The sequence below is a fragment of the Centrocercus urophasianus genome, unplaced genomic scaffold (genome assembly GCF_019232065.1).
Source record: "Centrocercus urophasianus isolate 14NV4802_14NV808 unplaced genomic scaffold, USGS_Curo_1.0 seq_312, whole genome shotgun sequence".
Taxonomy (NCBI): domain Eukaryota; kingdom Metazoa; phylum Chordata; class Aves; order Galliformes; family Phasianidae; genus Centrocercus; species Centrocercus urophasianus.
In genome coordinates, this window is record NW_024884881.1 from 1 (window position 1) to 11,314 (window position 11,314).

Genomic DNA, 11,314 nt, shown 5'->3' on the forward strand with positions numbered 1-11,314 from the left:
GGGGGGCCTTTGGGGAAAGAAATGCGGAGGCTGGAATGTGATGAGGGGTTTGCCGAGGGGGGAGGGGGGCAAATCACAGCACGGATCCCTGGGTGTTGGGATCCCTGTTAGGGCCCGGGGGGAGGATCTGGCCGGGGGGGGGAATCCCGTGGGCAGGGTGAGGGGGGTGGGCCGAGGCTGGGCTGAGCTCCTGGGGCTGCGGGGAGGGGAACGGGGAGGCCCTGGGGCGGAGGAGGGGGGTGGGGGAGCAGGGAGTGTCCCCTTGAGGGCGGGGAGGAGCGAAGCTGGAGCCGGGCCTGGGCCTCCCCCACCCATCCTGCTTCCAGCTGCCCCTCAGCGCCCTGCCCCGTGCCCTCCTCACCCCCCCCCCCCCCGCCCCCCGGCCCGCGCCCCCCCCCCCCCCCCCCCCCCCAACCCCCAACACTCCACCCCACGGCCCGGAAATGTCTGTAACCCCTTCTGTCTGCCCGTGTAGATTCAGAGAGTCCCGAGGAGATGGCAGCGGTGAAGGGAACGCCCGAGAGGGGCGAAGGAGATGGCAGCAGTGACAGCAGCTCACCGGCTGGGGAGGGCCAGGTGAGTGAGTGCAGCCCCTGGCACGCTCCATGTCACGGCTTCCTGGCTCTGCTTGCCCTGGCACAAAGTCCACAGCCTCCCTGTTTGCTCAGCTCAGCCGAGCGTTGCGCAGCCTGTTTTCCCTGGGGTGAGGAAGAGAGCGTGAGGGATCGTCGCCGTGACCCCAAAAGGGTGACACCACCGCCCTGTGCCTGGTTGGGGTGTCCAAGACAGGCTGCAAATCCCAGAAGCTGCTGTCCTGCAGCTTTACAGGAGCTCTCACTGCGTTTGGGCGGGGGAGGCTCTCTCACGCGCTCCCTCCCTCCCTCCTTCCCTCCCCTTTCTTCCCTTCCCAAAGGGTTTTTCTCTGTGGGTTCAATCTGTCCCGGCCTGACAGCCCTGTGTCTGGCAGTTGTATTTTTCCGGCTGTGCGTGGGTTTTCTCAGGAAGGAGTGTTTATCTTTTCCAAGTACGCTCCTCCCTGCCTTTTTTTATTATTATTATTTATTTTTTTTCCTCCTTTTCTTTTCGGCCTGCCCACGGGGCCGCCCTCCCCTCTCCTTTAACTCCTCCTCTCCCCTCTCAGGAGTCGCAGCCGTCCCCGCTGGCTCTGCTGGCTGCCACCTGCAGCAGGATTGAGTCTCCCAACGAGAATTCCAACAGCTCTCAGGGCCAGCAAGGCGGCAGCGGTGAGTTGGACCTGACGGCCGCCGCTGCCCAGATCGCGCAGTCGGCCAACGGCTGGCAGATCATTTCCACTGGCTCCACCACGCCGACGCCTTCCAAGGAGCAGGGCAGCAATGGCAGCAACGGAGATCCCTCCAAAAGCCGTCCTGTGAGCACGGGGCCCTACGTGGTCACGGCTGCCTCCAACCTGCAGAACCAGCAGGTGCTCACGGGTTTGCCGGGCGTCATCCCCAACATCCAGTACCAAGTCATTCCCCAGTTCCAGACCATTGACGGGCAGCAGCTCCAGTTTGCCACCACCCCCACCCAAGTCAACGTGCAGCAGGATGCCTCTGGGCAGCTCCAGATCATCCCCGGCACGAACCAGCAGATCATCACGAGCCGAGCGGGGACGGGCAACCTCATCGCCATGCCCAACCTGCTGCAGCAGGCCGTCCCCATCCAGGGGGTGGGCTTGGCCAACAACACCCTCTCAGGGCAAACCCAGTACGTGGCCAACGTCCCCGTGGCTCTCAATGGCAACATCACCTTGCTGCCCGTCAACAGCGTGGCCGCCAGCCTGGCCCCCACCTCTCAGACCGTCACCCTGAGCGGCTCCGGCTCCCCGGACAGCAGCTCCCAGCCCACCACCTCAGGTGCTGCCATCAGCTCGTCCAACATTGCCACGTCCCACGCCACTTCCGGCTCTTTTTTTACCAACGCCAACAGCTATTCCACCACCACCACCACCAGTAACATGGGCATCATGAATTTCTCCAGCAGTTCCACAGTGGGGACGAACGTCCAAGTGCAGACGCCCCAAAGGGCCCCCAGCACGGACTCCCTGCAGAGCCAGGTCTCTGGGGTGGCTCTGCAGCCGGGGCAGCAGAAAGAGGGGGATCAGAGCCAGCAGTCGCAGCAGCAGCAGCAGCAGATCCTGATCCAGCCTCAGTTAGTCCAGGGGGGGCAAACGATCCAAGCCCTGCAAACCGCCCCGCTCTCCGGCCAGACCTTCGCCACCCAAGCCATCTCACAGGATGCCTTGCAGAACCTCCAGCTCCAGGCTGTGCCCAACTCCGGGCCCATCATCATCCGAACACCCACGGTGGGGCCGAACGGGCAGGTGAGCTGGCAGACCATCCAGCTCCAGAACCTGCAGGTGCAGAACCCCCAGGCGCAGACAATCACCTTGGCCCCCATGCAAGGAGTGTCGCTGGGGCAGACGGGCAGCACCAGCACCACGCTCACCCCCATCGCCTCCCTCCCCAGCGGCACGGTGACGGTCAACGCCGCCCAGCTCTCCTCTATGCCAGGCCTCCAGACTATTAACCTCAGTGCCTTGGGAGCGTCTGGGATCCAAGTGCACCAGCTGCCGGGGCTGCCGCTGGCCATCGCCAACGCTACCGGTAAGTGGGATGGGCTTGGTCCCCTCCCTGAGCCAAGTGGAGGAAATCGAAGGTGAAACCGTGGTGCCTGGGCCCGGCGGTGTGCTGGTGGCACCGAGCTGGAGCCGGATCCGGGGGTAATGGATGTGGGATCCAGCTGGCAAGCAGCCTGGTGCTCGTGCCAGCCTTAGAGAGGAACAGTGAGCCTCTGCTGGTGGCCAAGTGACACCGAAAGCAGCTTTGGGAAGTTCTGGCTCTGGTGAGCTGTCTGCTGGCTGAGCAGATGCGAGTGGAGCACAGGGAGGAGAGGTGGGCAGCGAGCAGGGCTGAGCAATTAGCTGAGGGTGAAGCACAAACGCTGGGGAGGGGGCTGAGCAGCGCGCTGGGGAGGGCACAGGGCTTGGGGGCGGGGGGCAGGAAGAGCCACGACTGCGTGTAGGACGCAGAAAAACGCAGCAAAAGGTCTTCAGCAACCTCCCCCCTCCCCCCCCCCGCCCTCCTCCAGAAAAACAAACAGCCCAGAAAGCCCTGGGGAGCCGCTGCAGCAGCGGAAGCTCTCGCCGGGTGTGTTTGTGCTGAAGGGACGCCGTGTTCCCGTTGCAGCCTGGGCTGCTCCCGGCGTCTGCCCCCAAAAAAAGTGCCACGTGTGAGAAGGAATCGCTGCCGCACGAAGCTCCGCTCGTTGCTCGCTGCTCGTTTTCCTTGTTTGTAACGTTCTGGCTGCAGCTAAAAGGGCCGCTGCTGGATTTAGAGGCAGCGCAGGCGTTGCTCAGCCCCGCTTCCTTCTCGCGAGACGCCGTGGCCGTTGGCCCGCGGTTGTTTTGCAGCAGTATTTTGGGCTGTTGCTACAGCAGCTCGGCTCGCAGGCATCCGCCGGGGTATTGCAGGCAGCGGCGCGGTCAGGATCTGCCTCATCCCCATCTCCATTGCCCCGAACCTCACGGGAGCAGCGTGGGCTCGGGGAGGAGCCGGGGGTCCGTGGCGTCGTGCCGCGTGCGTGCAGTGTTTGAAAACCACCAGCAGCACATGGGGGAATCCTGGTCTGTTGCCTGGCTCTGCCCTCAGAGGGAGTTCCGCTCCCGAGACCAACCCCCAGCTCCCCTCCTCCTCCTCCTCCTCCTCCCCTTCTTCTTTCCTTTCTTTTTCCCCCCAACTCTGCAGCGCCTTTCGCAGCCCCTTTGCACGCCCTGTCGCATTTGCTGCCTCGGAGCCGGGAGGATGCGACATCGAGGCGATGCTTTGATGGTGTGAAGTTGGATCGGGGCAGGCTTCGGGTTTCAAAGGGTTTGTGGGGACCTGAGGCCGCAGGGCTCAGTGCTGAGCAGCGCCGACCCGCCTGCGTGAGGTCCTGGAGGGTTTCTGCCCTGCTGCTGCTGCTTCCACGTGGCTGAGGCTCCGTCTGTCGTGTGCAGCCCAGAGCAGAGAGGGGACAGATCCCCCTCGAGAAGAAGACAGCCTAAAAAGGGTTTTAAAATCAAAGCACAGCTCCCGGTGCAGCTGTAGTTCAGGCCACGATTGTATTAATTAGCTGACGGCTGCCAATTAGCAGCAGAGAGGTGAGCTCTGTGGCTGTGATGGGATGGCATGCAGGCAAACAGGCCCCGAACCGGCTCGGCCCCTCCCCAGATCCCTCACAGTGTCTCAGTGCCACTTTGCCCCAGCCCATAGGGAGCTCTGAGGTGAAGAAATGAGGTTTTTTGGGGGCTGCTGATGCTTTGGCACTCGGCTGCCCGTGCTCAGTGGGGTCACTGATGGTCCCTGCAGTGCCAGGAGGGGTCGTTCTGTGTCCCTGGGAGGTGGTGGCTGCGCCCAGCGGGGCTTTGGAGAAGTTTGCGATGCTGTGGTTTCGCTTCTGCCTTCTGCCCAATCTGTCGAGGAGAGCAGTGGGGCGTCAGTGACCCACAGCTCTGGTGTTGGCTCAGCCACAAACACCCATCCCTGCCCCTCTGCAGCCCTGGTTGACGAGGGGCACTGCCTGGCTCCGGCATTTGCTGGTCAGTAGGCTGTGCTGGGGCAGTGCTGGAGCCCCCTGGTTTTGTGGCAGACAGCTGAGCATCGTTTTCCTGCCCTGGGAAAGGCCCCCCAGCTGTGGGCACACATGGAGAGCGGCACCGAGGGCTCTTTTTTGGGCCAGTCACGCTGCCTTGGAGGCATGCTGGTCATTCTGAGGATGCCAGAATGTCCCCACTGGTGGGCAAAGATCCAAGGCACGTGGGGAGCCTCATCCCTGCACTGCTGGGGGACACGGAGGGACACGGAGGGACCGGCCCCACCGCAGTGAGCGCCCCCCAGCCTCATCCACACTGCCTGAATCCACTCTGGACCCACTTCTCACATCCCTGCGGCCTTCAGGCCGTCCCCAGGCTCCGACCCTCGCATGGATGAAGGCTCGTGGTCAAACCAAGGCATCGATCGGAGCCCCACGGATCCTCGGTGCAGCCAGCGGCCCTTTGGACCCCGGGTGCTGAGCGCATCCCCAGCTGTGCGCCCTGACTTTGCGTCTGCCGTCGGCACAAAGCCCCGATTGTCTCCATTTTGTGTTTTTAAGGGCAGCTTTGTAGCGTGGCCTTGATGAGACATCCCCATGGCATCATCCGCGGAGGGGAGGGGAGCTTTGGAACGGATCTCGGGCCAGCAGGCCCTGACAGGCTCTCCCCTTCACGCGCTGTAATTGTTTGTCTCACTCCGCCCATGACATCAGTGCAGAAAATAATGACTTTGTGAAACTTCCTCCTCTGAACTCCGCGGGGCCGGACCCGAAATACTCCCAGCTCTTTGGCTGCCCTCTCCTTCAGCTCTGCGGGGTGAAAAGCGTGGTGTGACTGCAAGGCAGCACGCGGGGCCCTCCCAGCACCGCTGACAGCGTGGGGACTGCGGGCAGCTCTGCCCTTCCTCCTCCTCCTCCTCCTCGAGGCCACCGGGATGCTTTGCAGCGCTGCTGGTCGGACTGGTTGGGTGTGCATAGCTGTGATTGTGCTCCAGTTTCCCCGCCCAGCTCAGCGCTGCCCTCCCCTCCCCTTCAGTCTGCACAGCTCAGAGCTGCGTTTTGGCCCCTGCTGGGTCTGAGATGTTACCAGTCCTCCTTGCAGAGGGCAGCAGCGCGGCCCAGCTTTGGGGTCTGTAGGTACATCCTGTGTGTGAGGGGGGATTTCTCCGCCCGTTGTCCCCTCCTGGCTGTGCTCAGACCCTCGTTGCCCATCGCTGCAGGGTTTTCACTCAGCCCGGTGTGGTTCGGTCGGAGCTGTTGGTGCCGCAGGGTCGCTGCTGCAGCAGCGGAGTTTTCCAGCAGTGCAGGCACGATCTCAGCCTTGCAGCAATCCCAATGGAGAGCAGAGGGCAGAGGAGACGTGTGGGGATGGTTTTCAGTGCGACCGAGTTTGCTGGCACAGCCTGGGGGTCACGGTGTGAGCGCAGGAGGCGACGTCCCTGCGCACGACTGCGGGTGGCAGAGGCGGATGGGCGCAGACCTGCCAGCTCAGTGCCCATTGAGTGCTTCTCCGAAGGAAGTGTGATTAATGGTGACGCACGGAGACTTCCAGCCATGGCAGGGGATCGCAGTGCTCACCGTGTGGCTTTTCAAGTCGTTCAACTGCAGAAGAAGTGGCAGTTACTCAATGTGCTGCAGCCTGACTTCGAATCTGCACCATCGCACGCGGCTGAGCGGCGCACGTTCCCTGCACCCCTGCCTGTAACCCAGAGAACTCGGAAGGATTATTACAAAGATGGAGCTTGGCTCGCTGACATCAATGGCTTCCACTCGTTTTGAAGATGAGCGAGGAAATGAAAGGAGATAAAAATGGAGGGGCTGCATTACGACCCGCACTGCGCTCCTCGGTGATCCTCCGGGATGTGATGTGGGAGAGCAGCAGTCAGACGGAGCTCACAGGCTGCCAAAAATAGAGAAGGAATGAAGGCAAGGAGGAGGAAATGGGACGAGGCGCAGCGTTGTTGGGCGCTGGGAAGGTTTGGTGCTGTGTTCCGTGCAGGGCTCACACTGTGCTGTCAGGTTTGGGGCCTTGCTGCCCTTGTTTTGCTGCTGGAGCCGTGCTGTCGTCTCTGTGCCTCTGGAAGCTGAAGCTCTGTGCTGCACAGCGCCGATTTCTTTCCCTTCTTCCTCTCCTGCTCAGCACAGCTGTGGCTGCCAGCGCTGCTGTTTGCACAAGAAGCCGTTTCTTTCCAGCTCCTTCCCGGGAATGAACGTCGCTCCTGTCCCCTCTGGAGGTCACCCGGGGTGGCTCTGAGCAGCCCCGTCTCCCATCCGCAGAGCGTTTCTCACCTCGGTTCAGTTTGCTAAATAAAACCACTGGGCCCGAGCTTTGAGCAGCTGGAAGACAAGCAGCACTTTGTCTGCAGCGCGGCCTCCAGCCCCGAGCCCAAAGCTTTGGGCTTTTAATGGCAGGGCAGCAGGCAGGGCCAGGAGGTCCCTGTGCCACCTCCCACCCCGTCCTCTCACAGCGCATCCCCCCCTGCTTTCTGCTTTTTGCTGTGTGTTTGTTCAGGACTCCGTTGACCTGAGCGCGGACCGGGGGCTTGGCAGCAGCACAAAAGCTTTGGTCTTGGAAGCAATCTATATTAGTGCAGATAATAAACGTCAATTATCCAGCTGGTTTCCCTCCACCACGTTCTCCTCTGAAGCTGCAGTATTCTGGAGGCTTCGGCACGTCCTGAGACTCGAAGGATGAAGCGTGCACGTACACCATCCGTCTTCCCCTGCCGTAATTTATTTATACCTTAATTAGATGCGAGCCATAGATTACCAGAAGGAAGCCTTGGGTTTTTTTCCCCTCTGTATGACGTGCCAGCAGCCTGCAAAGCGCTGCGTGGGCTTTTGCCTGTTGGAAGGTTGAAGCGGTTCCAAGGTACCGGTGTGGGATCCTCCATTCCCCACTGTATTTTTTTTTTGGGGGGGGGAACCTCGTGTGTTTTCCCGTCCCGTTTGCTGCAGCCCCCCCTCTCAGGACGGCGCAGACGCAGCAGGGAAATCTCTAATCTGGGAGCTGCAAGCTGTCGGCTTAAGAAGCTTAGAAACAAAACCACCTCGGTTCCTCCCGTGCTGCTTTTAGCCTGTAAACATATGTTGTAAGAGCTGGGGGGGCACCGGGAAGGGTTTGTGCTGAATTTACTGAATGCTGCGGGGGGTGCAGCAGTGGTGCTGCCAAAGGGCCCGGCCTGCATCTCCAAACCTGGTGGCAATCCGGAGGGATGCCAGCTTGTGCCCAGCACTGAGCAGCAGGACCTGGTTTGCATTCGGCAGCCTTCCTCCGTTGTGGTGTGAGCACAACCAGGGCAGCGCCTTTAGGGGGGAAAATAAGCCTCTGTAGAGCCGTGGTTGTGGCCTGGAGGAGCCCTGCAGAAAGGTTTGGGGGTCTCTGCTCGGAGCCCAGGCTTCAGCCCTTCCAAGGTTCACAGGAAGCTGCAAAGATCTTCTGGCAGTTCCTGGAAATGGCAAAAAGAGGAAAGCTGTGTGCCGCAGCCGTGGGACAGAGGGGAGCAGCCTGGGGTGGGCGCAGCTCTGAGCAGCCCATCCTCCAACCCTCAGCCCCACTGCTGTGGGGTCAGGATGTGGGCACAGCCCTCACCTGATGGGTGACACCTGGATGGAGCCCCGCTCTCCTGCTCGGGATCCGTCCACGCTGCGACAGCAGCAGTGGCTGAGTGAGTCAGGGCTTGTTTCCTTGATTGCAGCCCTTCTGCTTCCTGTAGCGTCTCCGTCCCCAGCAGCAGAAGTTCTGCTCTTTCTGTTCCTCTTTCTGTGGAAATCCGCAGAGCAGCTCGTTTGGAGCCTCGTTAAGCATCCTCGTGTGATGAAGAGGCTGAGACCGGAGCTCTTCCTCCCGCCGGACGCTGGCGGTGCAGGAGGAGGAAGCCAAAGGCTGATGCGTTCGCTGTGTGTCACATCCTTGGGAGCTGCCCCCGTCCTCTTTTTGGTGATTTTTCATCTTCCTGAGGCACCACTGACACCTGCTGGTAACAGAGCTGCTGACATGGCCAGAAGCTCTCCCAGAACATCTCCATCTTTTTCCCTCTGCCCTCTGGGATTGGAAGCTCCTTCCTGGCTGCAGAACTGCTCCCATCCTGCAGCCGGTAAAGGTTTACAGGCTGACAGAACCCGCAGTGGATCCCACCTGAGCTGCTCGCTCTGCTGCCTGCTCCCAGAGCACGGAAAACCAGATTCTTAAAGCCAAGGTTGCTGCTTTGCTGGCGGAGCCTCTGCAGGCAGCGGGGAGCAGAGTTGGGGTGAGTCCTGTGTGATGCGGGGCGAATCACTGACACAGCTGACAGCGCGGCCCTTTTAACCCTGCTGGCCTCGCTCTGTGCCTCCCAGGGAACCATCCTGGCCACCGGGGCAGCACTGCTGGCCCGGCTGGCTGCCAGGACCCCCAGATCCTTTCTGCAGAGCTCCTCTCCAGCAGCTCAGCCCCTGACCTGCACTGATGTCTGTTTGCTCCTCCCCATGCATAGGAACCCCACGCTTGAACCCCATCAGGTTCCTCTGCCTGTCCGGGTTTCTCTTCCCACCTTACAGACCTCCTTATCTCAGAAGGTTGGGAGGAAGAGGTGAATTTGGGGCTGGGACCAGCCCTAAATCTGCCGTCAGCCCCATTAGCATATGTTAATTGCTGCTGAAAAGAGATTACTCAGCCTGCCGGCGCAGCTCTCCGGCATGAAAACCATCAAGCAGCGGAGCTGGAAGGGAAATAAAACACTTGTGAAGTGTAGCTGGGGTTATTGGAGAAGCAATTAGATGACAGCATAAGCTGCAGAGCAATAAAACGGCAATGAAAACTGATAGGCTTGAAAACTTCCTCGCCCTTCAACCCCCCCCCGTTACGAATGGTTTATGTTTGTCTGCCTTTGAGAGCTCAGCACTGCCGTCCCTATGGCTCATAATTGGGAATGGCTCCTCCGGGGGGGGGGGGGATGCGTCCCACCTGCGGTGCCAGATGATTTTTCAACTTTATATGTGCATCCCTTTTTGTAATTGCAGTAATTAAGCAGGAGCTGGAGCTGCTAACATCTCTGCCAATCGGCGGCGTTCCGGGCTGCGTTATTTATTGCTGCTCTTTTTGGGGGGATTTTGGCACCAGGCGCCGCATCTGCTCTACCGATTTGCTCCTGGGTTGGGATTGAAGCTGAGATGCTTGGGAAGGGCGGGCTGGTCCACCGAGCCCCGAAATGGAGGGGAAAAGGGGGCTTTTAAGGGAAGAGAACCAGCAAAGGTCATTTTTGGAGCTGTCAGCAGGGAGAGGAGAGGGAAAACGGCCCCGACGGTGTGAGGTGTGAATGTGGGAATGAGGAAATGCCAGCAGCAGGCCTTGCTGGGGAGGGCAGGGCTCCCCTCAGTGCTGTTGATGCTTTCCTTATCGCTGACACTGTTTGGAGCCGCCCGGTGCTGCTGGGTTTACATTTTTTGCTTTTCTGCACTAGAAATAGCTGAGATAGTTGGCAGGTGGTGAGAGGGACGTTGGAGGTCTGGTTTTGCTGAGGAGTTCAGCTCTGAGCTCTGATCTGGACACCGTTGGTGGGCACGGAGCACCGGCTTTGCTGGGGGCCGGAGGTGGGATTGCAGGGATGGAAAACCAGGGAAAGCTGAGGGAGGAAGCCGGGATTGATGGCATCCTGGGGCTCGGTCAGGCTGTCGGGGTGGGCACGGGGTCACCTCTCAGTCCCCTTTTCCTCCTTGTGGACTCCCATCCCGATCCCTGCTTTGCCTTCCAGGGGAACACGGCGCCCAGCTGGGGCTGCACGGTGCCAGCGGGGACGGCCTGGGCGACGACAGCGCAGCGGTGGAGGAAGGGGAGACCAGCCCAGACCCACAGCCCCAGCAGGGCCGGAAGGTGCGGAGGGAAGCCTGCACCTGTCCCTACTGCAAGGACAGCGAGGGGAGGTAAGGCTGCGTGCGGGGCAGCTGCTGCTGCCGGGCTCTGCTTCCCTGCCGGAGCTGCGTTTATGGGATGCATCTCATGGCCAAGGGATGGAAGCTGGCTCTTGGTCACCCGTGCGGTGTTTGGGTTTTGTCGGGTGAGGATGGGGATGGGGGAAACGCCGTCGGGGCTGTTCTGATTCCCGCCCTCGCCTTCTTCTAGGAGCTCTGGGGATCCAGGTAAAAAAAAGCAGCACATCTGCCACATCCCGGGCTGCGGGAAGGTGTACGGCAAAACCTCCCACCTGCGGGCCCACCTGCGGTGGCACACGGGGGAGCGGCCCTTCATCTGCGGGTGGATGCTGTGCGGGAAGCGCTTCACCCGCTCCGATGAGCTGCAGAGGCACAAGCGCACGCACACAGGTAAGGCCTGGGGTGGGGGGCGCTGTGGGGGGGCGGGGGCGGCGGGGGGGGGGGGGAATGGTGCAGCCAGGGAGCCCATCTGGGGGGCTCGGAGCTCTCCTTTGGGATTTCTGTTGTGGAGAGGGGAGATAAAAGGAGGGAAAGTGGTTGGGGAACTGTTCTGTGATCTTTAAGGAACTGTTCTGTGATCTTTAAGGACCCAAATTCAAGCCCTTCTATGATATTTCAGGACCCTCCCAACCCTACCATTCTATAATCTTTAAGGACCCTTCCAACCATTCCATGTTCTATGACCTTTCAGGACCCCTCCAACCCAATCATTCCATGCTTCTATGACCTTTCAGGACCCTTCCAACCCAACCATTCCACAGTTTTATGACCTTTCAGGACCCTTCCAACCCAACCATTCCATGTTCTATGA

General features: G+C 60.6%; 1 protein-coding gene across 1 annotated transcript; it reads left to right on the plus strand.

The window, feature by feature from the left end:
* Positions 1 to 411: 411 nt before the first annotated feature.
* On the plus strand, positions 412 to 10,893 carry SP1 (Sp1 transcription factor; the record flags this gene model as incomplete). The annotated part of the gene is made up of 4 exons (XM_042829601.1): positions 412 to 576; positions 1,142 to 2,627; positions 10,326 to 10,494; positions 10,694 to 10,893. Coding segments are annotated over exons 1-4 (1,936 nt in total), but the record flags the coding sequence as incomplete, so codon positions are not given.
* Positions 10,894 to 11,314: the final 421 nt, after the last annotated feature.